This window comes from Cherax quadricarinatus, chromosome 30 (assembly GCF_038502225.1).
Source record: "Cherax quadricarinatus isolate ZL_2023a chromosome 30, ASM3850222v1, whole genome shotgun sequence".
In the NCBI taxonomy this organism is placed as follows: Eukaryota; Metazoa; Arthropoda; class Malacostraca; order Decapoda; family Parastacidae; genus Cherax; species Cherax quadricarinatus.
The window spans coordinates 27981437-28008959 of NC_091321.1; the positions used below are offsets into that span (position 1 = coordinate 27981437).

The 27523-nt window shown below is 39.6% G+C and overlaps 1 protein-coding gene across 2 annotated transcripts in view; it reads left to right on the forward strand.

Annotated features, from left to right (window-relative positions):
- The window catches only part of CCT2 (chaperonin containing TCP1 subunit 2), a 65821-nt gene that overhangs the window by 20623 nt on the left and 17675 nt on the right, over nt 1–27523 (forward strand). For both annotated transcript variants that reach the window (XM_053782118.2, XM_053782117.2), the window contains exons 4-5: nt 13367–13567; nt 15145–15310. In XM_053782118.2, coding sequence (XP_053638093.2) covers nt 13367–13567; nt 15145–15310 — 367 coding nt within the window. The remainder of the gene's footprint in view (nt 1–13366; nt 13568–15144; nt 15311–27523) is intronic.

The following is a 27523-nucleotide window of genomic DNA, read 5'->3' on the forward strand; positions in this document are numbered from 1 at the left end:
GTAGTACATGCACAATATATACTGTGCATGTACTACTATACTATTGTGCATGTATCCTTCTCTTTGTGTGTGGGAAAATGTATATTTCATGTGGTAAAATTTTTTTTTTCATACTTTTGGGTGTCTTGCACGGATTAATTTTATTTCCATTATTTCTTATGGGGAAAATTCATTCACATAACGATTATTTCGCATAACAATTACCCCTCTGCACGGATTAAAATCGTTAACCGGGGGTCCACTGTATAACAAACCCCATACAACCATAGCTTCCATCATGGCCAAGAAAAAGGAAATCAAGGAAGCTGTTGTTGCAAAGGGGGTAAATATGCTGACAAAAATGAGATCACCAGTACTCGAAGATGTTGAGAAGTTATTATTGGTGTGGATAAACGAGAAACAATTAGCAGGAGATAGTCTTATGACGTCGATTATTTATGAAAAGGCTAGGCAGTTGCATGACGATCTGGTAAAGAAATTGCCTGCAACGAGTATTGATATTTGTGAATTTAAGGCCAGCAAAAGTTGGTTTGAGAGATTTAAGGACCGTAGTGGCATACACAGTGTGGTGAGGCATCTGCCAGTTCGGATAAAATTGCAGCTACAAAATTCGTAAGTGAATTCAAGGAGTACATAGAGGCTGAAGGACTGAAACCTGAACAACTGTTCAGTTGTGACGAAACAGGCCTCTTTTGGAAGAAAATGCCAAAGAGGACCTACATTACTCAGGAGGAAAAGGGACTGCCAAGACACAAGCCTATGAAAGACAGGCTGACACTCATGTTCTGTGCTAATGCTAGTGGGGATTTCAGAGTGAAGCCATTACTAGTGTACCATTCTGAAAATCCCAGAGTGTTCAGGAAAAACAATGTTATGAAGAGTAAATTGTGTGTTTTGGAAATCTAATAGTAAGGCATAGGTCACGAGGGAAATTTTCGTCGAGTGGTTCAATGAAGTGTTTGGCCCTTGTGTGAAGAATTACCTCCTGGAAAAGAAATTGGATCTCAAGTGCCTCCTGGTAATGGACAATGCACCTGCTCATCCTCCAAACTTGGATGACCTAATTTTGGAGGAGTTTGGGTTCATCACAGTAAAGCTCTTGCCCCCGAATACCACTCCTCTCCTCCAGCCCATGGACCAGCAGGTCATTGCAAACTTAAAAAAAAACTACACCAAAGCAGTGTTTCAAAGGTGCTTTAATGTGACCTCAAACACTCACTTGACCCTAAGAGATTTTTGGAAAGAAAACTTCAGTATCCTCCATTGCATAAGCCAATTGGTAAGGCTTGGGAGGGAGTGACTACCAGGACTTTGAAGTCTGCTTTGAGAAAATTTTGGCCAGATTGTGTTGACAAGAGGGATTTTGAAGGGTTTGGGGCTGACCCTGATGAGCCTATGTCTGTTGTTAAATCTATTGTGGCACTGGGGAGTTCCATGGGGTTGGATGTGAGTTTGGAGGATGTGGAAGAGTTGGTGGAAGACCACAGTGAAGAGCTCACCACTGAGGAGCTGCAAGAGCTTCAGCAGGAACAGCAACAGATTGCAGCTCAGAATCTTGCTGCAGAGGAGGAAGAGAGATGGAAAAAGGTGCCTTCTTCAGAAATTAAGGAGATTTTTGAAATGTGGGGTAAGATGGAAAGATTTATGGAGAAACATCACCCTGACAAGGCTGTTGCAAGCCATGTTGGCAACATGTACAGTGACAAAGTCTTGGCCCATTTTAGGGAAGTGTTAAAGAGACGCCAGAATCAGAGCTCTCTGGACAGTTTTTTTGCGAGACAGGACTCCAGTGACTCTCAAGCTGGTCCTAGTGGCATTAAGAAACAGAGAAGAGAAGTAACCCCAGAAAAGCAATTGGTCCTGAGGTGTTGATGGAAGGGGATTCCCCTTCCAAAGAGTAACTAATGCAATCTGTCTCCTCCTCCAGTCTTCCATACACTAAGAAGATTCACCAATAAATGTGTTATGCTGTTAATGTTTCATTCATCATGTCCCATTGTATTGTTTATGTACTACATCTATATTTCATGTAAAAAATTTTTTTGTTTTAATACTTCTGGGTGTTACGAACGGGTTAATTGTATTTACATTATTTCTTATGGGGAAAATTGATTCGACAATTGTAAATTTCGATAATAGTCACACTTCCAGGAACGGATTAATTACGAAAAACGAGGGACCGCTGTACGAGATTTGTTTACAAAGCGGCTGTGTAGGTAGTGTCGGAAGAATTACGTTTCTCTAGTCAAACACTGGGGGATACCTGTATAAAAATATTCCTTTCATAGGTAGTAGGTTGGTAGACAGCAACCACCCAGGGAGGTACTACCGTCCTGCCAGATGACTGTGAAACAGAAGCCTGTAACTGTTTTGCATGATGGTAGGATTGCTGGTTTCTTTTTCTGTCTCATAAACACGCTAGATAACAGGGATATCTTGCTACTCCTACTTACACTTTGGTCACACTTCACAGACACGCACATGCATATATATATATACATACATCTAGGTTTTTCTCCTTTTTCTAAATAGCTCTTGTTCTTTTTTATTTCTTCTATTGTCCATGGGGAAGTGGAAAAGAATCTTTCCTCCGTAAGCCATGCGTGTCGTATGAGGCGACTAAAATGCCGGGAGCAATGGGCTAGTAACCCCTTCTCCTGTATACATTTACTAAAAAAGAGAAGAAGAAAAACTTTATGAAACTGGGATGCTTAAATGTGCGTGGATGTAGTGCGGATGACAAGAAACAGATGATTGCTGATGTTATGAATGAAAAGAAGTTGGATGTCCTGGCTCTAAGCGAAACAAAGCTGAAGGGGGTAGGAGAGTTTCAGTGGGGGGAAATAAATGGGATTAAATCTGGAGTATCTGAGAGAGTTAGAGCAAAGGAAGGGGTAGCAGTAATGTTAAATGATCAGTTATGGAAGGAGAAAAGAGAATATGAATGTGTAAATTCAAGAATTATGTGGATTAAAGTAAAGGTTGGATGCGAGAAGTGGGTCATAATAAGCGTGTATGCACCTGGAGAAGAGAGGAATGCAGAGGAGAGAGAGAGATTTTGGGAGATGTTAAGTGAATGTATAGGAGCCTTTGAACCAAGTGAGAGAGTAATTGTGGTAGGGGACCTGAATGCTAAAGTAGGAGAAACTTTTAGAGAGGGTGTGGTAGGTAAGTTTGGGGTGCCAGGTGTAAATGATAATGGGAGCCCTTTGATTGAACTTTGTATAGAAAGGGGTTTAGTTATAGGTAATACATATTTTAAGAAAAAGAGGATAAATAAGTATACACGATATGATGTAGGGCGAAATGACAGTAGTTTGTTGGATTATGTATTGGTAGATAAAAGACTGTTGAGTAGACTTCAGGATGTACATGTTTATAGAGGGGCCACAGATATATCAGATCACTTTCTAGTTGTAGCTACACTGAGAGTAAAAGGTAGATGGGATACAAGGAGAATAGAAGCATCAGGGAAGAGAGAGGTGAAGGTTTATAAACTAAAAGAGGAGGCAGTTAGGGTAAGATATAAACAGCTATTGGAGGATAGATGGGCTAATGAGAGCATAGGCAATGGGGTCGAAGAGGTATGGGGTAGGTTTAAAAATGTAGTGTTAGAGTGTTCAGCAGAAGTTTGTGGTTACAGGAAAGTGGGTGCAGGAGGGAAGAGGAGCGATTGGTGGAATGATGATGTAAAGAGAGTAGTAAGGGAGAAAAAGTTAGCATATGAGAAGTTTTTACAAAGTAGAAGTGATGCAAGGAGGGAAGAGTATATGGAGAAAAAGAGAGAGGTTAAGAGAGTGGTGAAGCAATGTAAAAAGAGAGCAAATGAGAGAGTGGGTGAGATGTTATCAACAAATTTTGTTGAAAATAAGAAAAAGTTTTGGAGTGAGATTAACAAGTTAAGAAAGCCTAGAGAACAAATGGATTTGTCAGTTAAAAATAGGAGAGGAGAGTTATTAAATGGAGAGTTAGAGGTATTGGGAAGATGGAGGGAATATTTTGAGGAATTGTTAAATGTTGATGAAGATAGGGAAGCTGTGATTTCGTGTATAGGGCAAGGAGGAATAACATCTTGTAGGAGTGAGGAAGAGCCAGTTGTGAGTGTGGGGGAAGTTCGTGAGGCAGTAGGTAAAATGAAAGGGGGTAAGGCAGCCGGGATTGATGGAATAAAGATAGAAATGTTAAAAGCAGGTGGGGATATAGTTTTGGAGTGGTTGGTGCAATTATTTAATAAATGTATGGAAGAGGGTAAGGTACCTAGTGATTGGCAGAGAGCATGCATAGTTCCTTTGTATAAAGGCAAAGGGGATAAAAGAGAGTGCAAAAATTATAGGGGGATAAGTCTGTTGAGTGTACCTGGTAAAGTGTATGGTAGAGTTATAATTGAAAGAATTAAGAGTAAGACGGAGAATAGGATAGCAGATGAACAAGGAGGCTTTAGGAAAGGTAGGGGGTGTGTGGACCAGGTGTTTACAGTGAAACATATAAGTGAACAGTATTTAGATAAGGCTAAAGAGGTCTTTGTGGCATTTATGGATTTGGAAAAGGCGTATGACAGGGTGGATAGGGGGGCAATGTGGCAGATGTTGCAAGTGTATGGTGTAGGAGGTAGGTTACTGAAAGCAGTGAAGAGTTTTTACGAGGATAGTGAGGCTCAAGTTAGAGTATGTAGGAAAGAGGGAAATTATTTCCCAGTAAAAGTAGGCCTTAGACAAGGATGTGTGATGTCACCGTGGTTGTTTAATATATTTATAGATGGGGTTGTAAGAGAAGTAAATGCGAGGGTCTTGGCAAGAGGCGTGGAGTTAAAAGATAAAGAATCACACACAAAGTGGGAGTTGTCACAGCTGCTCTTTGCTGATGACACTGTGCTTTTGGGAGATTCTGAAGAGAAGCTGCAGAGATTGGTGGATGAATTTGGTAGGGTGTGCAAAAGAAGAAAATTAAAGGTGAATACAGGAAAGAGTAAGGTTATGAGGATAACAAAAAGATTAGGTGATGAAAGATTGAATATCAGATTGGAGGGAGACGTGGACGTGTCAGCGGATGGGTTTATGAAAGATGAGGTGAATCATAGAATTGATGAGGGAAAAAGAGTGAGTGGTGCACTTAGGAGTCTGTGGAGACAAAGAACTTTGTCCTTAGAGGCAAAGAGGGGAATGTATGAGAGTATAGTTTTACCAACGCTCTTATATGGGTGTGAAGCGTGGGTGATGAATGTTGCAGTGAGGAGAAGGCTGGAGGCAGTGGAGATGTCATGTCTGAGGGCAATGTGTGGTGTGAATATAATGCAGAGAATTCGTAGTTTGGAAGTTAGGAGGAGGTGCGGGATTACCAAAACTGTTATCCAGAGGGCTGAGGAAGGGTTGTTGAGGTGGTTCGGACATGTAGAGAGAATGGAGCGAAACAGAATGACTTCAAGAGTGTATCAGTCTGTAGTGGAAGGAAGGCGGGGTAGGGGTCGGCCTAGGAAGGGTTGGCGGGAGGTGGTAAAGGAGGTTTTGTGTGCGAGGGGCTTGGACTTCCAGCAGGCATGCGTGAGCGTGTTTGATAGGAGTGAATGGAGACAAATGGTTTTTAATACTTGACGTGCTGTTGGAGTGTGAGCAAAGTAACATTTATGAAGGGATTCAGGGAAACCGGCAGGCCGGACTTGAGTCCTGGAGATGGGAAGTACAGTGCCTGCACTCTGAAGGAGGGGTGTTAATGTTGCAGTTTAAAAACTGTAGTGTAAAGCACCCATCTGGCAAGACAGTGATGGAGTGAATGATGGTGAAAGTTTTTCTTTTTCGGGCCACCCTGCCTTGGTGGGAATCGGCCAGTGTGATGATAAAAAAAAAAAATAATAAAAATGTCTTCACTCTATATATAGCAATTCACGACCCTTGTGGGTTTAGCGCTTTTTATTATGTTGATAATAATATCATCACTCTAAAAATGGTGTGTTGCATGAGAATGGGAGTGTTGCTGTTTGTTTATTCTGTACTAAAGTTCTGATATTCCTTACTAGGTTGACCAGCAACATTATTTACACCCTTTACCTTCTCCAAAGCCTTAGTTTTGCAGGACACAATGTTGTCCTCCACTTCATAATGTTGATCCAGCAGCCGCTCCTTTTCAGCATCATCTGCACAATTCTACTAAGGGGCCACGCAACCTTAAATATTCCACCTCTTTATTTTTCAACCGATTACGTTCATTTTTGGTGTACTATTAGAAGCTTATATCGAGCATGCTTTGCTGAAGTTTCAAAAATATCAGCCAAAAAGGAAATGAAATATGCAAAATTTTGAAAAAATTACATTTGGCAGCGAACCTGTACTCAGTGGTACTTGGAAAAGTGGTTTTGATACTTGCAGCTGATAGAACACTTTTAATTCCATCAATGTCAATGTACCATTTCTAAAATAAACCTTATCTTCATGCTAAAAAAAAATAAAGTTTATAACTTTTTTGACATTTTGGAAGAAGTCGGTCTTGTTGCCCACACAAATCTAAAAATATTTGGGATACTTCAGAAAGATTCTTTACAATTTGTAAAGCAATCATTCTTCTATGTTTGTTGTGAAAATCAAGTCAATTCATTCATAAATAAGGATGGAGTGCCCCTAAATAGGTAAATAACTTACTTCCGAGATATAGGTCGAAGCGCACGGCACCCCAGGTGCCCGGGGAAATTTTTTTTCACGGAAAATTTGCTTTCTTTACACTTTTTCCGTGACCTACAAGTGTTTATTACAGTTAACTATTGTAAATCTCCGTTTTCTCTCATCATAGTGACGAGAGAATGGGTCTTTCACCTTGCTGGTATATAGTATCATCAGATTTTTTTCGCCTCTCGGGCATCATATTATGCTATATATTATTTTTTCTGGTGTACTTTTTAAGTTTGTATGCTATTATTATATCGCCCTACGTCATATTAGATCAATTGTGATAGGTAAATAAGCCTTAAAATTGATATTAGCGTGGGTATGGAATATTTTGTTGGCTGGTCATGTCGGCCATCTCAGCACTATACCCAGGGGAGGTTCCTGATTGGTTCCTTGACCATATTAGCTCCACCCATTCTGCCATGATCTCAGATGGTGAATTTGTATTATATTAGACATAAAGATATAAGAAAACGATAACAAACGCAGGGGGGAAAAAATGCCACGTCAGCGTGCTTGCTATGCAAGGCGGTCACCATGCGTGTTATAAATGACCATAATTCCTTTTAGAAACATCATATAAAGATGATAATTATACCAGAGTGTAGTCAGAAAGTTCAGCTATTTTTTTTGGTAAGAATAATTCAATTTTCGTACTTTTTCAATTTTTTTTTTTACTCTGCGCTGCAAAGTGTCAGGCGCCCCTAACTTGTACAACTTGTACACAACGTAAGAGTATTTGTATTGTGAGGTAATTATTATAATAAAAAAAATATTGTGAGGTAAAAGTTTTATAAACTCTTACAAACATGCGTGAATGAACTAAAAGAAGACACACATTAACCCTTTGAGGGTCGACAGGCCCTTTCCGAGACTCGTTCTCAGGGTTGGCCAAATTAAAAAAAAAAAAAAAAAAACCTTTTTCTTATGAAAAGATAGATAATCTTTTCCCGATCATAATGACACCAAAAATATGAAATTTGATGGAAAACTTATGGAATTATGCTCTCACGAAGTTAGCGGTCTCGGCGATGTTTATGGATCGGCGATTTTGCCCACTTTGAGCCCCATTTTCGGCCAGTTCCACTGTACTAGTCGACAAAAAACATGAATATTTCGCTAGAACTCCATTTTTTCTATTGAATGAGTGCAAGAAACCACCCATTTACCAATTTCAACTATCCAGTACAGTGGTCAGAATTTAGCAATTTTGCCAATTTCACACAAATTTCAAAAGATGCCAATTTCCGAATAGGGTCCAGAACAAACAAGAAATACATTCCTGGCACTAAAATGACATTTCCTCTGTTCATTAGTCACGTCTCAAGGCCCCTCTTACATTCTTTTGCTTTCCACTTCGAATTTTTATTCTCACAAAAAATATGCAGACTACTGCATTAGTGTAAAAAATGATATGAATCATATTGGATCACTTGCAAAAGAATATTAGACTCACCAGTTGACGTGTATTGGACGCTTGGCACAATTTGTTTACTTTTGAACTTTGGTAAAAATCGAACATTTCTGCTACTTTGAGCTCAATTTCAAGGTACTTTTCATTGTAAAACCAGTCAAAATCATCTCAGTTTCTATGATATGCCTTCCATTCTATAAAATGAGACCAAGAAAACTAGAATACAACAATAAATACCATACGAAAATACAGTGCAAAGTCGCTGTTTTATTCCAAAAAAACGGTCAAAGTTTTTTTTTTCTCATTATGCACTGTGTGCTGCAGGATTTTTTTTTATACCGTGCACACTGACCACATAGCCCCATTCTTTCATATGGAGGCCTACCAGCTTTCTCCCACTAGATTTGAGGGCGCTAGAATTTAGGCGTACTAGTACGTCAAAAAGCCTGAGTCGTAAGCCGTACTAGTACGTCCGAAACCCTCAAAGGGTTAATACGCATTTATTTTACCTGACTAAGTGATCGCCCACTACCTGTTCAGTTTGTGTTCTTACATCATCTGAACTCTGTATCTCGTTCTCTCTCTTGTTTACTCTTTCGTTAACTAGTTGGCTCTCAATGACGATGGTGTCTAAGCTTAGCTGTGATAAAAACAGGAGTTGTAAGCCTCTTGCTTTAAGTGCCAAGTTAAAGGATGATGGTGTGCCATTCTGATTTTATTCAATAAACACCCTGCCACTCACCTCTCACACATTAATATTAATATTTTAAGGTAAGTAATAAGTGTACTTATTACTTATTTCTATTGCTAACTTAATATAAGTTAGCGTAAACTTGTTGTCTGGCATTTATTGCATATTTTGTATGTACTCTGATAATAACACTTGTGGACCTGTCTGGTAGCCGGGCGGAGGGATAACATTACGTTTTCTCTGCTCAGCCACCAGAGAAAACATGTATGAATTTGCGTTTGGCCCAGCCACTCCCCCACTCCACTTATGTTTACAATTTTCTGCATGAATTATTCATTACTTCTCCCTTCGTTTATGATGGCATCTAAAGGTAGTTGTTAGAAACAATTAAATTCAGTGAAGAAGGTATGTCGATGCTAATAATATGGCTCTGAGCCACAGTGTAGGTAGCCGGTAGGTGTCGCCCAGGCGGGCTACACCTACCGGCTACCTACACTGACTTATAAATACTACTCACCTCTCTTCCTACATTAAGACTACACATATTTTAAGGTAAATAGTGAGTGTACTGTTTGTGTATTTTAACTCTCTGGGATGTTTTAAATGTCATATATTAAGTATGAGACTGGGAGCCAGGGCTACCTACACCTGACTTCCTTCAAATAAGTACTACTCACCACTCTCCCTACATTAAGATTACAAATACTTTAAGATAAGTAATGTGAATGTACGTATTTTACTTTGTGTGTTTTTAATGCCTAGTTCTATTACTTACTTAATATAATTTAGTGTAAAGTTGTTGTCTGGCATTTATATACATTTATAAATGGAAAAAATGGCGTTCTGCTTTCCGGCGATAGCCTGGAACCTAACCCGCTGTATAAGTGGGGCCCTACTGTATATAAAATTCTTTGACCCTGGGAGCACGTTTGCAAGCATGGGTCTTGACTCTCAAAGGGTTAAAGATATGCATAGATTAAAAGTAATTCTAATGACTATAACAATCATATAGGAGGGCCCTGTTTATGAAGCAGGTTAAGTTCCAGGCTACTGCTGTAGAGCAAAAATTGCTGTAAAGTGAAACATAGCCTTTTTTTTTTTACTTTCCAGTGCATATAATATTAAATGAGCAATAGAGGTAGGCGTAAAAAAAATGCATATACAGGACATACATTACTTACCTTAAAATATTTTCCTCCTTAACTTATAGCGATTGGTGAATATACACCTACCATCCGACTTACGACCGAGTTCGGTTCCGAGAAACCGGTCGTAAATCGAAATGGTCGTAAGTCGAACTTTACTACTGAATATCAACAAAACATTTTTGTAATGACTTTATTTTATTGTTTTATTTTGGTATTTCATGTTTTACTTTACTTCTTATGTTGTTAGTACTGTATTATACTGTAAGGTTTAAGATAAACACTGTGTACAACACAAATAGTTGTTTATTTCCCAGAAATTTGGCATAAAAAACACGGTCGTAAGTCGAGCAGATCGTAAGTCGGATGATAGGTGTATTTGTTGTAGGAAGTCTGAATAAATGAGCAGTAGCAATATGCCGTAAAATGAAGCACTGTAACGTGGGGCCCTCCTATATATACATGACAGTAAATAAAAGTGTAGCATGCCACTTGACAATAAGTAAAAGTGGGTTCTATTTTATTTTATTTTACATTAGGTGTCATTCAGTACAGTACGTATATTGAAGCAGTAGTGCTCATAATGAGAAACTAATACAAAAAGTAAGTTATTTACATACTATTTGACTAGAATATTTAGGCACTGTGCCTTCTTTAGCTTAGTTTTGAATTGGGTAAAAGTGATCAAACATTCTTTTCTGGTGTGATGCCTGTGTGTTATGTTACAATTTCCTTGAAAGTCAAACATTATTTTAATAAAGGCTAAAGTTGTTTAATGCCATTTTGCATGCACTTGTTGGCTGGCAGCCTCTTCTACCATATAGTGTTTATTTGGCAGGCATTTGAAAATTGCCTCCCCTCTCCTCCATTTATTCAGTGTTTCAGGTGTGCATCTACCTTGTAAATTGACTGTCAAGGGTTTACTATACATAGAAAGACACCTCTTACTTGTCTTGCATATTCTTCTCTCAAAATCTTCATTGAAATTGTACTGAATTACAGTATTATCAGATTCGTATTTTGATTCATATATTAAATGTGCAATAAGCTTATTTTATTTTGTTTCTTAATTCCTGTTACTCTTTCACTGCCCTTCTCCTTTTTCCCTACTTGCCCCTCATCCTCTCCTGCTTGACTGTCTCCACCAGTCCCCTTGTCTTCTCCCCCCTTCCTGCCTTTCACTTGTTCCTCCCCTCACCTTTTAGTGGAGATGTAAAGGTATTTGGCACTCTTGGTGAAACTTTTGAGATTGTGCCCCTCCTACCAAATTTACTGGCAAAAATTAGTAGCGTGTTGGCAATGCAAAATCAGGTATTTATAATAATCATAATGATTTATATGAAAATTGGTATACGGTAGACCGACATTTAACACTAGTTTATTTGGCACGGTTTGATTATAGCACGATTGAAGAATTGCGGCACAATTTTATGCAACACTGTACAATTAACTTAACACAATTCAGTTTGTGAGGGGGGGGGGGGAATTTTGAGCGCGTGGTCACCCACAGGATTGGCTATGGGTTACACTATTGAGTCAACGGGGGAGACCTATCACCATCCCCCGCCACCCTCCCAGCCTTCAGTTCGGTTCATACGTGTGTAAGATGATCCTCTGGATGCTCGCTCTGCTTGTTTAGATACGCATTTTAATTGCCATATCTTATATCTACCAAGCAATCATGGCACCCAGTAGGCATACAAGTGTTACTGAAAGTGGCACGAAAAGGTATAAGCATTTAAGTCTTAGAATTAAACAAGAAAATAGAGATATTAGACGAGATAGCCAGTGGCCGTAATGAAGCGTCACTTTTTGCACATAAGAATGAGGCAAATATGAGTGCGTGTGTGATGACTGACTGACTTACTGATTTGACTGACTTGAAGGTAGACTTTTTCACTGAAGAGGACCCTGAAACGGTGTCTAGAGCAGCTGATGCCTTATCATCAGTTGTATAATGTACTGCTGGGTAAAATAGAACAGAAATCCATTACAGAATTTATGCACACTCCAGTACTGCCATCGACTTCAGTACCAGAACTTCTACCATCCACCTCAGCCCAGTAGGGCCACAGCATAACTCTCCACTCTCCACAATAGTCCACAAACACCAACACCCACAATTTAAGGTAAGAAATACTATTATTTCTGTTGCAGTTGTAATCTTAAGCAGTAAAAACAACATAATACATCACGACAATGAACTACAGTTACATATTCATTTTTATTTTTGTACAATGTGGAGGCCTAAAAAAAAGTTGTTTGGCCTTTTTAGGGCTCCCAGGAATGTAACCCTATTTTTCCCATAAGTTCTTCACTTCATCTAACACAGTTTTACCTAACGCCGTTTTTCAGGACCATAGCTACCGTGTTAAATGATGGTATACTGTAATTGCAATTTTTTCCTTGTACTTTTTTTACAGGCATTTTAAAATTTAAGGTTCTGTACTGCTTATTGCCATGATGTGTATGTGAGAGGAGCAATGAAATTAGAAATAATACAAAAAATATGCTTTTTTTTTTCTCTCTCTCTCTCTCTGCATGATTGCCTAGTTTGTCACATTTGTTTTGCCAGTCCTACACCCTTTGTTCTTACCTATTTGTGGTTGCAGGGGGTTGAGTCATAGCTCCAGTGTTAGTCTTAATGAGTGTCTTGCAAGTTGTAAATGAATGTATGATTTTTCTTAATTTATAGAGCACTGGATTGCCCTTTTGGTCCTCTTGTTCAGTTACTTGCACAGCTCCTTGCCCCTTTTTCTCTCCCACTCCAAATTCTTCCCATAATCTTTCCCAGTGCCTTCTCATCTTCCTTCTCCCTCAACCCTGAGCTCTCTCTCTATTTTTCTGACTTTCCCTCACCCCTAGTTCACACCCTAGTCCTACCCTCTTAGTTTTCAACCCCCGCTCTCCCTCCCCCTGTTTACCCCCTTTACACTTGCCCAACGTGTTACTCGCTTCCACCTCTTAACCCCTCCTCACACCTCCTCCCTTGCCTTTTCCTAATTTCTCTCACTTTTGCATTACTCCTTACCTCTTTCCTCACTCCTCACTTTTCCCTTCCCCCACCTTTCCTTCCCTCATCCCTTGCTAATTTCCCTCTCCCTCTGTTTCTTCATCTGTCACACCATTCCCTTTCATCTTTTTTTCATTCCTCACATCCTTTTCTCATACCCCATCTTTCTTCATTCCTCACATCTATTCTTCATTCCATACATCATTTCCTCATCCCTTACATCCTTTCCTCATCCCTCACATCTTTGCTTCATCCCTCACATTTTATGCTTGTCCATATTTTTTTCTTCACCCCTCACACCTTTTCCTCACCCGTTATACCTTTTCCTTACTCCTCACACCTTTTCATCTTTCCCCTCTCTCCTCATCCATCACCTCTTTTTTCCCGTCTTTGCATTTTTTTCTTGTGGTTGTAAAATTTACAGTAATACATGGAGACTCAACCTTGCAGGTGGGAGATGGCACAACTTCAGTGGTGGTTTTGGCTTCGGAGCTTCTTCGAGAAGCAGAGAAATTGGTAGCCATGCGACTCCACCCACAGACCATCATAGCTGGGTATCGTAAAGCTACAGATGTTGCTCGTGAAGCACTTACAAGTTCGGCACAGGATAATTCTGCCAACCCAGCAAAATTCAGAGAAGATTTGCTCAAGGTTAGCATAAATTATTAGGAGAATAACTAAAACATTTTTATTTTAAATAATGTGTTGATATTTGACAGCAAATGTAGTATGGGTTATAAAAAATTCTTCTTCTTAAACGAAATGGCTGTATTCTACTGAGGCAGGTGACCTAAAAAGAAAAAAAAAAGTTTTTCTTTTTAAATTTAGTAATTTATACAGGAGAAGTGGTTCCTAGGCCCTTGCTCCCTGCAAAATAAAAATGTGCAATACATAAAACAATACAGTTGCATGCTTATATAATTTCAGACAGTAATTTTAAATTTTCTTTTTTAAAACGCCCATTGCCTACTGAGGTAGGGTGACCCAAAAAGAAAGAAAAAAAACTTTCACCATCATTCTTATATAATCACTGTCTTTGCAGAGGTGCTCAGATACGACAGTTTAGATATCACTCCAAACAGCCAATATCCCTATCCCCACCTTCAAAGTACAGGCATTGTACTTCCTACCTCCAGGACTCAAGTCCAGCTAACTGGGTTCCCTGAATCCCTTCACAAAATATTACCTTGCTCACACTCCAACAGCTCATCAGGTCCCAAAAACCATTTGTCTCCATTCACTCCTATCTAACATGCTCATTCATGCCTGCTGCATGTCCTGGCCCCTTGCAAACAAAGCCTCTTTTATCCTCTCCTTCTGACATGTTTTAAGACAAGATGTGTGGCAGGCAAGCTGTAAGATGTTTGATAGTCATGTTAGACATTTTGAATTAAAAACTGGCATTTTATTAGGTTAATACAATTATTCTGGTTAGCTGGACATGAGTCCTGGAGGTGGGAAGTACATTGCCTGCACTTTAAAGGAGGGGTTTGGAATATTGGCAGTTTGGAGTGACTAAACTGTCGTAACTGGGCACCTCTGCAAAGACAGTGATTTTGTGAGTGAGAGTGTTGGTGAAAGTGTTGAATGACAATGAAAGTTTTTTCTTTCATTTTGTTTTTTTTCTTTCTTTGGGGTCACCCTGCCTTGGTGGGAAACGGCCAATGTGTTAAAAAAAAGAAAAAGATATTGCATTAAAGAATGAAAAATGTGCATTTGTAGTGAAAGTAGTCTTAGGAATGGAAGATAACATATGTATTACCTATTGTGTTTCTTGATGGTGGTGCTTCCATGGGTGACCAGCTACAAACAGTCTTTATGGACAGCTTTTCTCTTCAGTTTTAGATTTCCCATCAAATGTGTTAACAAATTGGTCAATATGAATGTGATAATTGTTTGCACAACATTTATTCCTTGAGAAAGATAGCAGCTGCTGAACATTTTGGTACATTAATAGTTAAGCATCTACAGTTTTTCACACAGTTTCTTGCACATGCCCCTGGATGTGCAAGATTCTGGATGACAATTTATGGTTGATGTTTTAGTAAAGGGAGGAAATATGACATTTAATACCTGAGTGTTAATCAGGATATCTTGAAATAGATTTGTTTAAATTAATTAGTGTTTGAAGTAGACTTGAAGTTTGTGTTATTATGTTAGTATATAAATTTTATACAGTTAACAATTTTAAACAATTTTGTTAAGTTGATTATTTGTCCACTATGCAGATTGCCAAGACTACCCTCAGCTCAAAGATTCTTTCTCAACATAAAGATTTCTTTGCCAACTTGACTGTTGATGCTGTGTTAAGGCTGAAGGGTTCAGGAAATCTTGATGCTATCCAGATCATTAAGAAACAGGGTGGTACCCTTGGAGATTCTTTCCTTGATGAAGGTAAGATTATTGTGTTGCCACTTGTTAAGATGCCTTATCAGTTCAAAACTATATGTACTGTACTTATTGGGAGCATTATTAAGTTAATGTGAATTTTAAACTACAGCCTCTCCTCACTTAACGACGGAATTCCGTTCCTAAGACCACGTCAGTAAATGAATTCGTCACTAAGCAAGGAGCCACCCCTTACCAATACTTCAAGCATTTATAACAACCGTTTACAACATTTTATTCTGAATAAAGGAAAGATCTGCAGGAAACTCCAACTTGATAACTTTGTTTTAATTTGCCTAACTCTTATGTATTACAGAAAATTGTAATTGCTGTACAGTGTCAAAAATGATGTACGAAAAAAATCAAATTACAGTATAAAATAGTATAAAACGGAGAAGAGAGAAGTGTAGAGGAGAGAGAGAGAGATTTTGGGAAATGTTAAGTAAATGCTTAGGGAGTTTTGAATCAAGTGTGAGAGTAATGGTGGTTGGGGATTTCAATGCTAAACTGGGTAAAAATGTTATGGAGGGAGTAGTAGGTAAATTTGGGGTGCCAGGGGTAAATGTAAATGGGGAGCCTTTAACCCTTTGAGGGTCGACAGGCCCTCTCCGAAACTCGTTCTCAGGGTCGGCCAAATTTAAAAAAAAAAATATATTTTCTCTTATGAAAAGATAGAGAATCTTTTCCCGATCATAAAGACACCAAAAGTTTGAAATTTGATAGAAAACTTACGGAATTATGCTCTCGCAAAGTTAGCGGTCTCGGCGATGTTTACGCATCGGCGATTTTGCCCACTTTGAGCCCCATTTTCGGCCAATTTCACTGTACTAGTCGACAAAAAACATGAATATTTCGCTAGAACTCCATTTTTTCTATCGAATGGGTGCAAGAAACCACCCATTTATAAATTCAACTATCCAGTACAGTGGTCAGAATTTAGCAATTTTGCCAATTTCACACAAATTTCAAAAGATGCCAATTTCCAAATAGGGTCCAGAATAAACAAGAAAGACATTCCTGGCACTAAAATGACATTTCCTCAAGTCATTAGTCACGTCTCAAGGCCCCTCTTTTATTCTTTTGCTTTCCACTTTGAATTTTTATTCTCACAAAAAATATAAGATTTACTGTTATGCAGACTACTGCATTAGTGTAAAAAATGGTATAAATATTATTGGTGCACTTGTAAAAGAATATTAGACTCACCAGTTGACGTGTATTGCACGCTTGGCACGATTTGTTTACTTTTGAAATTTGGTAAAAATCGAACATTTCTGCTACTTTGAGCTCAATTTCAAGGCACCTTTCATTGTAAAACCAGTCAAAATCATCTCAATTTCTGTAATATGTCTTCCATTCTATAAAATGAGACCAAGAAAACTAGAATACAACAATAAATACCATACGAAAATACACTGCAAAGTCGCCGATTTATTAAAAAAAAATGGTCAAAGTTTTTTTTTTCTCATTATGCACTGTGTGCTGCAGGATTTTTTTTAGACTGTGCACACTGACCACATAGACCCATTCTTTCATATGAAGGCCTACCAGCTTTCTCCCACTAGATTTGAGGCCGCTAGAATTTATGAGTACTAGTACGTCAAAAACCCCTACGCGTAAAACGTACTAGTACGACCAAAACCCTCAAAGGGTTAATTGAGCTAAGTGTAGAAAGAAATTTGGTAATAAGTAATACATATTTTATGAAAAAGAGGATAAATAAATATACAAGGTATGATGTAGCATGTAATGAAAGTAGTTTGTTAGATTATGTATTGGTGGATAAAAGGTTGATGGGTAGGCTCCAGGATGTACATGTTTATAGAGGGGCAACTGATATATCGGATCATTATTTAGTTGTAGCTACAGTTAGAGTAAGAGGTAGATGGGAAAAGAGGAAGGTGGCAACAACAAGTAAGGGAGGTGAAAGTGTATAAACTAAGGGAGGAGGAAGTTCGGGCGAGATATAAGCGACTATTGGCAGAAAGGTGGGCTAGTGCAAAGATGAGTAGTGGGGGCGTTGAAGAGGGTTGGAATAGTTTTAAAAATGCAGTATTAGAATGTGGGGCAGAAGTTTGTGGTTATAGGAGGGTGGGGGCAGGAGGAAAGAGGAGTGATTGGTGGAATGATGAAGTAAAGGGTGTGATAAAAGAGAAAAAGGTAGCTTACGAGAGGTTTTTACAAAGCAGAAGTGTTATAAGAAGAGCAGAGTATATGGAGAGTAAAAGAAAGGTGAAGAGAGTGCAAAAGGAGAGCAGATGAAAGAGTGGGAGAGGCACTGTCAAGAAATTTTAATGAAAATAAGAAAAAATTTTGGAGCGAGTTAAACAAGTTAAGAAAGCCTAGGAAAAGTATGGATTTGTCAGTTAAAAACAGAGTAGGGGAGTTAGAAGATGGGGAGAGGGAGGTATTAGGTAGATGGCGAGAATATTTTGAGGAACTTTTAAATGTTGAGGAAGAAAGGGAGGCGGTAATTTCATGCACTGGCCAGGGAGGTATACCATCTTTTAGGAGTGAAGAAGAGCAGAATGTAAGTGTGGGGGAGGTACGTGAGGCATTACGTAGAATGAAAGGGGGTAAAGCAGCTGGAACTGATGGGATCATAACAGAAATGTTAAAACCAGGGGGGGATATAGTGTTGGAGTGGTTGGTACTTTTGTTTAATAAATGTATGAAAGAGGGGAAGGTACCTAGGGATTGGCGGAGAGCATGTATAGTCCCTTTATATAAAGGGAAAGGGGACAAAAGAGATTGTAAAAATTATAGAGGAATAAGTTTACTGAGTATACCAGGAAAAGTATACGGTAGGGTTATAATTGAAAGAATTAGAGGTAAGACAGAATGTAGGATTGCGGATGAGCAGGGGGGCTTGCGGATGAGCAGGGGGGGCTTCAGAGTGGGTAGGGGATGTGTAGATCAAGTGTTTACATTGAAGCATATATGTGAACAGTATTTAGATAAAGGTAGGGAAGTTTTTATTGCATTTATGGATTTAGAAAAGGCATATGATAGAGTGGATAGGGGAGCAATGTGGCAGATGTTGCAAGTATATGGAATAGGTGGTAAGTTACTAAATGCTGTAAAGAGCTTTTATGAGGATAGGCTCAGGTTAGGGTGTGTAGAAGAGAGGGAGAATACTTCCCGGTAAAAGTAGGTCTTAGACAGGGATGTGTAATGTCACCATGGTTCTTTAATATATTTATAGATGGGGTTGTAAAAGAAGTAAATGCTTGGGTGTTTGGGAGAGGGATGGGATTAAATTATGGGGAATCAAATTCAAAATGGGAATTGACACAGTTACTTTTTGCTGATGATACTGTGCTTATGGGAGATTCTAAAAAAAAATTGCAAAGGTTAGTGGATGAGTTTGGGAATGTGTGTAAAGGTAGAAAGTTGAAAGTGAACATAGAAAAGAGTAAGGTGATGAGGGTATCAAATGATTTAGATAAAGAAAAATTAGATGTCAAATTGGGGAGGAGGAATATGGAAGAAGTGAATGTTTTCAGATACTAGGGAGTTGACGTGTCGGCGGATGGATTTATGAAGGATGAGGTTAATCATAGAATTGATGAGGGAAAAAAGGTGAGTGATGCGTTGAGGTATATGTGGAGTCAAAAAATGTTATCTATGGAGGCAAAGACGGGAATGTATGAAAGTATAGTAGTACCAACACTCTTATATGGGTGTGAAGCTTGGGTGGTAAATGCAGTAGCGAGGAGACAGTTGGAGGCAGTGGAGATGTCCTGTCTAAGGGCAATGTGGTGTAAATATTATGCAGAAAATTCGGAGTGTGGAAATTAGGAGAAGGTGTGGAGTTAATAAAAGCATTAGTCAGAGGGCAGAAGAGGGGTTGTTGAGGTGGTTTGGTCATTTAGAGAGAATGGATCAAAGTAGAATGACATGGAAAGCATATAAATCTATAGGGGAAGGAAGGAGGGGTACGGGTCGTCCTCGAAAGGGTTGGAAAGAGGGGGTAAAGGAGGTTTTGTGAGCTAGGCGCTTGGACTTCCAGCAAGCGTGCGTGAGCGTGTTAGATAGGAGTGAATGGAGACGAATGATACTTGGGACCTGACGATCTGTTGGAGTGTGAGCAGGGTAATATTTAGTGAAGGGATTCAGGGAATCCGGTTATCTTCATATAGTCGGACTTTTTTTTTATTTTTTATTATTACACTGGCCGATTCCCACCAAGGCAGGGTGGCCCGAAAAAGAAAAACTTTCACCATCATTCACTCCATCACTGTCTTGCCAGAAGGGTGCTTTACACTACAGTTTTTAAACTGCAACATTAACACCATAGGAAGGTTAGCATAGGCACCACTGTGACCACAAATGCAAGTTGACGGCAGTGAGGGGACTTGAGCTAGAGTTCGTCACGGCCACGCTAGCTGGAGATTCGTCTGTAAAAACTTGCATTTGTGGTCACAGTGGTACCTATACTAACCTCCCTATGGTGTAGAAATATACCTAGTTGGACGAATCTTATTGTGGCTAGCTGGTCCAGTGGGTAATGCGACGGTCTGGAGTTTTGAGACTCTCTGACCGCGGGTTCAAATCCCGCCCGTGGTATGGTTTGTTTGCAATCGTGTCATTACGATTTCGTGAGTCATGTTGACGGCAGTGAGGGGACTTGAGCTAGAGTTCGTCACAGCCACGCTAGCTGGAGATTCGTCTGTAAAAACTTGCATTTGTGGTCACAGTGGTACCTATACTAACCTTCCTATGGTGTAGAAATATACCTAGTTGGATGAATCTTATTGTGGCTAGCTGGTCCAGTGGCTAACGCGACGGTCTGGAGTTTTGAGACTCTCTGACCGCTGGTTCAAATCCCGCCCGTGGTATGGTTTGTTTGCAATCGTGTCATTATGATTTCGTGAGTTATTTCAGCATTTTCTATTGCTGCTATAGCTTTGGACAAAGATGTGTGCAAATAGTATGCCTTGAACATAGCTATAGCCCCCTGGTCCATTGGCTGTATGATAAAAGTCGTGTTTTTAGGCAGATATACTATGTTTACATCCGGGTGTAGATCATCAAGATGCTGGAGGTGGCCTGGAGCATTATCAAGCAAGAGGATATTTTTAAGGGAATGCCCTTTTCCAGACAATAATGCTTGACCAAGGATATGAAGCAGTTGATGAACCAGTTCTCAAATAAAGCTTGCATCATCCATGCCGTGTTATTTGCACGATAGTAAACGGGCAGCATGTGCTTACTAACCTGCTTCAATGCACGTGGGTTCTTGGAGTGATAGATGAGGAAAGGCTTAACTTGAACCCAGCGATATTTCCTCCCAACAACAACATGACCCTGTCTTGAGAGCCTTGAAACCGGGCATTGTTTCATCTTTGTGTACGTAGGACCTTTCGGGCATTTTCTTCCAAAAAAGTCCAGCTTCATCCACATTAAATATCTGTTTTGGACGGTATCCGCCTTTCTTGATGATTTTATCAAACTGGTCAGCAAGTCTTTGTTGCTTCTGCATCTGCACTTGCTGCCTCACCACCGGTACTCTTATTATGCAAGTTGAATCTCCAACAAAACTGTTGAAACCATCCATGGCTTGCTGTAAATGTTTGCATTGATTCTTCACCTTCACATGCCTTAAAAATCTCAGAGATACTGTGTGCCTTGGCTTAAATTATTAAAAGCCTCATCGGCATTCTTTTTTGTATCTGGTCATCAAACCAGATTGCCAGTAATTTCTCCATTTCATGACTGAGGCCTGTCTGCTGCCTAGTTATTGTGGCTTGAAATCCTGCTGTTGCTTTCACTGCCTCTTTCACTTTATCTTTATCCTTCAGGATAGTGGAAATGATAGAATGCACCAGCTTCAAGTCAAGGGCTATCACTTGCACTTTCTTACGAGCTTCGTATTTGTTTATACTTTTCATTTTCTCTTCAAGATCAATATCTTCCCTTTGTTTCTTGGTGCTTCCTTCAGGTGAAGTCAAGATCTTCCTTTTTGCCAACATCTTATACTATGGGGTGCACAATAAGGTACAAATTTGTACAAATATGTAGTCTTGGAGACTGAAAGCTAGTGTACTGAGTGACTGCGGAAGGAGACTGAGATGCTTGATGCCGAGATGCCGCGCTACCTGTTTCCATGACGCAAGTTCTCGTACGGCATACAATACCAACTGGTTGGAGAGCCAGTCATAACTCCGAGTGGCTGGTAAACACGTCGCTAAGTGAGGAGAGGCTGTATCTCACTGTCCTGGCAAGACAGTGATAGTGTGAATGATGGTAACAGTGTTTCTTTTGCGGGTAACCCTGTAGTGGGGGTTCGTAGGAGATATGATGATTGGAGTAAAACACACTTGTTGGATGGTAACACTTATATTAGCAGAGTATGAAGGGGAGGAGCCCAAACTGCCTGTCCTGTCGCCTGTTTTGATTACGGGGAACTGAGCCGATGCAGCGCAGCCCACCCACTCATGCGGAATCACGTGATGTCGTACAAACTAGTCACTAGGCCTAGCAAAGGGGTCGTGTATGTAAAACATATGGATGGTACTAACTATGATACTCAGATAAGCTCTACAACACATGTAGGGGATCAGCAACTATGCTGACAACCCTACCTCAGTGGGAGATGGCCGCTGGGTTAAAAAAAATGCAACTTGTATTTCTTATAATTTTATAACATAAGAAAGAAGGAACACTGCAGCAGGCGTACTGGCCCATGCGAGGCAGGTCCAAGTCACCTCCCAACTTAAACCAATGACCCACCTAGTCAGGTCAGGTCACATCCACTTAACCCTTAACCCCTTGACTGTCGCAAGCCCCTTTCTGAAACTATCATTCTTTGTCACAAAATTTTTTGAAAAAAAAAATTACTTTTTGTTATGAAATGATAGAGAATCTTTTCCCGATGGTAATGACACCAAAAGTACGAAATTTGGTCGAAAACTCACGGAATTATGCTCCCCCAAAGTTAGCGGTCTTGGCGATATACACACATCGGTGATTTCGCCGACTTTGAGCCCTGTTTTTGGCCAATTCCATTGTTCCAGTTGACCAAATTCATAGCTATTTCTTTATAACTCTATTTTTTTTATCAGTTGAGTACAAGAAACTGCCCATTTACCGATTTGAACTACCCAATAAAGTGGTCAGAAATTGGCAATTTGGCCAATTTCACGCAACTTAAAAAAGATGCCAATTTCAAAATAGGGTCCAGAATAAACAATGTAGACATTCTTGGCACTAAAATAACATATCCTCTGTTCATTAGTCACGTCTCTAGGCCCCTCTTATATTACCATTGCTTTCTATTTTGATTTTTTATTCATACAAAAAATACAAAATTTACTGTTATGCAGACTACTGCATTATTGTAAAAATGGTATAAGTAATATCAATGCACTAGTGAAAGAATATTAGACCCCAGTTGACATGTATTGGATGTGTGGTGTGATTTGCTTACTCCTGAACATTGGTAAAAATCGAACATTTCCGTTACATCGAGCTCAATTTCAAGGTCGTTTTCATCGTGAAACTAATCAAAATCATTTCTATTTCTGTAATATGTTTTCCATTTTAACCCGTAAACAGTCCAAACGTACATATACGCTTTTTCAACATTTGAAAGTATGTAAAAAAAGTAGATCTTTTTTTTTTTTTTTTACGTTTGAAAACATGTAAAAAAACTTTGATCTACTTGAAAATATGTAAAAAAAAAAACGTAGATCTACTTTTGGAGCACTACGCATATGAACGTAGATCTGCTTGGACCATTTACGGGTTAATATGTTTTCCATTTTATCACGTGAGACCATGAAAATGAGAATACAACGATAAATACTATATGAAAATACACCTTGAAGTCGGCATTTTAATCCAAAAAAACGGTCAGTTTTTTTTTCTCGTTACGCATTGCGTGCTGCAGGATTTTTTTTTATGTGGTGCACACTGACCACACAGATCCATTCTCTCACATGGGGGCCTACCAGCTTTCTCCTGCTTGATTTAAAGCCGCTAGAATTTATGCATATTAATACGTCCGAAACACTGGCTCGTAAGACATATATATACAACCAAAACAGTAAAAGGGTTAAACTGTCCAAACGTAGATCCACGTTTGCACGCATAGCACTCCAAACGTGGATCAGCGTTTTATTTTTCATTCCTTCAAATTTGGCACAATAGGCTTGAGTCGCCTAGACATGAAGGAATGGGTCTGTGCCCTCAGTGTGCGCAGTATTAACCCAAAAACAGTCCAAACATACATATACGTTCTCTACTGTAGTGCCCCAACTTTTTTTTGAAGAAAAAAAAAATAGTTGTTTTTTTTTTAATAGGAAAAAGGAGCATATGGTACCCAGGCATCCCCAATTATTTTAATATGGCACACAGTGAGTGCACACACCCATTCTCTCATGTCTAGGCGACTCAGGCTTATCGTGGCAATGTTGAATGTATGACAAAAAAAACGTATATGTACGTTTGGGGCACTAGAGGTAAAAACGTATACATGTATATACATTTGGGCCGTTTACGGGTTAAAAAAAATCTGGAAGCACTTAGTACCTTGTGGGAGCACCAGTTCAATTGAGTGCCAGCTAGAGCAAATAGAGTGGCAGGCACCAGGGATTCACTGATGCCATGTTGCATTAACACTCCTATTTTAAGAGGAAAGTAAAAATAGTTTAGATAAATACATGAGAGTGTGTGGGTGGGTGTGAGTTGGACCTGACTAGCTTGTGCTGCTAGGTCTGATGTCATGCTCCTTCTTTCAATGGATGTGACCTGACTAGGTGGGTCATTAGTCTTAGCCAGGAAGGGAGAGGATGACATGGACCTGCATTGCATGGGCCAGTAGGGCTGCTGCAGTGTTCCTTCTTTCTTATGTTCTTATGGTTTTGGCAGGCTGGCTGGCTTGCTTTGGCTGTCTCTCTGTCTGTATCTCTGTCTCACATGTACACATAAGTTCAGTTATTATACATAGTGTAAATTACCTAGGATAACCCAAAAATTCCAGGCAGAGATAGAAAGACAGATACACAGACAAACATGTTTGTGTGTATCAATGAAAACAAATAAAGCGAGGGTTCCCCGAGCACCCATTTATCAAATGTCACTGAGTTGATAAATGTCATAACACCATTCTTCAAGGAGTTTGATATACGTATTCTCCAGGAAGACAGAAAAACAGATGAGCAGAGACAGACAGATAGACAGAGACAGAGAGATAGACAGGCAGATAGACAGATAAGACGTTTTTGTGTGTAACAGTGATAACAAATGCAGCGAGGGTTAGCTGGAGCAGTGGGCATTTATCAAATGTCTCTGGGCTGTCAACAGTATAGGGATGCTTTTCATAACATCATGCTTCAAGGTATGTGCCAGGGTATCTAAAACATTGCTGGGACCTATAAATACTTTGTATATACAGTATTTCTAGACAATAGTAAAAACCCAAGCAGGTGTAAATGTTCACCTGTCATTGTGACTATTTGAGCATAATTTCAGTACCTAATATTAGTGTCAGAACAAAGATTGGCTATGAAATTGCAAGAGCTATTGTAAATTGTAATTATCAAAACAAAAAATATATAAATTAAAATAAAAACGAGAAAAAAGGTATATCAGCAACGCTTCTTTAAGCGGCAGGAGTCGATGTTGCCATCAGGTGAGCATCCAGAGTCAACTTCACGGTCTTATATCTCGGTAAGTACTGACCCTAATTTTTTTTTATTCTATAACGTGTAGAAAAATGCACTCTTTGTTTTAAAAGAAAACAATTTTTTTATTTTTCAAAATATTCGGAGTGCCACTTAAGTGAACGTAGATCTAAGTTTGGACAGTTTAAGGGTTAAGGAAGGAGCACGACATCAGACTTATTAGCACAAGCTAGTCAGGTCCAACTCACACTCACCCACAACCACTCGTGTATTTATCCAATCTATTTTTAAAACTACACAACGTCTTAGCTTCTATGACGGTACTTGAGAGTTTGTTCCACTCATCCACAACTCTATTACCAAACCAGTGCTTTCCTATATCCTTCCTGAATCTGAATTTTTTCCAACTTAAAACCAATGCTGCGAGTTGTGTCTTGGCTAGATATTTTTTAGCACTATTTACATTCCCTTTATTTATTCCTGTTCTCCATTTACACCCACTGAGATGGGTGACCCAAAAAAGAATAAACATTTTCATCATCACTCATTCCATCACCGTCTTGCCAGAGGCATGCCGATGTTACAGCTCAGATGCCCCTCCAAACTGCAATATCCCCACTTCTTCAGAGTGCAGGCACTGTACTACCACCTCCAGGATTCAAGTCTGGCTATCTGGTTTCCATGAATCCCTTCATAAATATTATCCTGCTCACATTTCAGCGAAAGTATTTAGGTTTTCACTTTTTGATCATGAATCATATTAATCATATTCTGAAAAATTATCAAGTATGACTCATAGTGACACCCAAAAATTAACAAACTATGGTTTTTATAACTGAAATAGTCTCTCTGTGGAGATTAGTTTTTGAAAAGTAGAATTGGCCCTCAAATTACATACAGTATATGATTTTATCATTTTTGTTTAATTGGCTTTGCTTGTTTTAACAAGCATTATTTTCCACACAAGGAGAGTTGCTGCAAAAGAACACAAACCATTGCTCATTCCTTGTATGGGATCAGATTTGAGGGTTTTTCTTGTGTTCTGACCTGTATTGCTGTTAGTGGCCTGCTGGTCCACATAGCCATCACATTCCAGTTGGTTTGGCACTTGGTATGAGGTAGTGATCCTCTTCTTGAAGACTTCTACATTATTTCCAGCAAAATTTCTGATATGTACTGTTGCAGGTTGAAGAGTCTCGGACCATAAATTTTTGACACTATTCTCTACTTGTGCCTGTGATGCTCCTCCTTTTCAATGAATTCATTTTACATTTCCTGCTATATCTCTTACTCCAGTAAGTTATGGTAGTGTGTAGCTTTAGGATTGGGCTCTTTAATATTTTTCAGGTATGTACAGTGGACCCTCATTTTGCGTAATTAATCCGTTCCAGAGAGTGTGACTAATGGCGAAATTGACGATTTGTAGAACCATTTTCCCCATAAGAAATGATGCAAGTTTAATTAATCCGTTCCAGACACCCAGAAGTATTAACAAAAAAAATTTTTTTTTTACTCTAAAGATAGATTTACATACACAAAAGAATGAACATTCATCATGACACTTACCTTTATTGAAGGCTGTTGTTGGTGGATGGAAGACAGGGAGGAGGGGAGAGAAGTTATTGTTTGGAAGGGAAATCCCCCTCCATAAGGACTCTTAGGTACCAAGTCCTTGTCTGGGGTCACTTCCCTTCTATGTTTTTTAATGTCACAAATCTTTCCATCTTCCTCCACATTGCACAAATCTCCATTACTACCACCCTCTACCACCATCACAACCACTACCACCCTCTACCACCATCACAACCACTACCACCCTCTCCACCATCACAACCACTACTGCATCCACTACCACCATCACAACCACTACCACCATCACAACCACTACCACCATCACAACCACTACCACCCTCTACCACCATCACAACCACTACCACCCTCTACCACCATCACAGCCACTACCACCCTCTACCACCATCACAGCCACTACCACCCTCTACCACCATCACAGCCACTACCACCCTCTACCACCATCACAACCACTACCATCCTCTACCACCATCACAACCACTACCACCCTCTACCATCATCACAGCCACTACCACCCTCTACCACCATCACAGCCACTACCACCCTCTACCACCATCACAGCCACTACCACCATCACTGCCACCCTCTACCACCATCACAACCACTATCCCCCTCTTCCACCATCACAACCACTACCCCCCCTCTACCACCATGAAAACCACTACCACCATCACAACCACTACCATCTTCTACCACCATCACAACCACTGTCACCTACCACCATCACTGCCACCCTCTACCACCATCACTACCACCCTCTACCACTATCACTAACACCACCACTTTTGTATTTTTCTACAATCTTTTTCTTTAATTCTATTGTGTTTGTCACCTTCTTTACCAAAGGGCTGGCACTAGCTTTCTTTCGGCCCATGGTGGCTTATTTGGCAGTTGCAAGCACTAAAACAATTGGAACATTACAAAATGTATGAATGAGTGGGATCGTGCTCACTCATTGATAAACGCTTGGACACTGACTGTGGCTGTGTTGGGGTCGCTC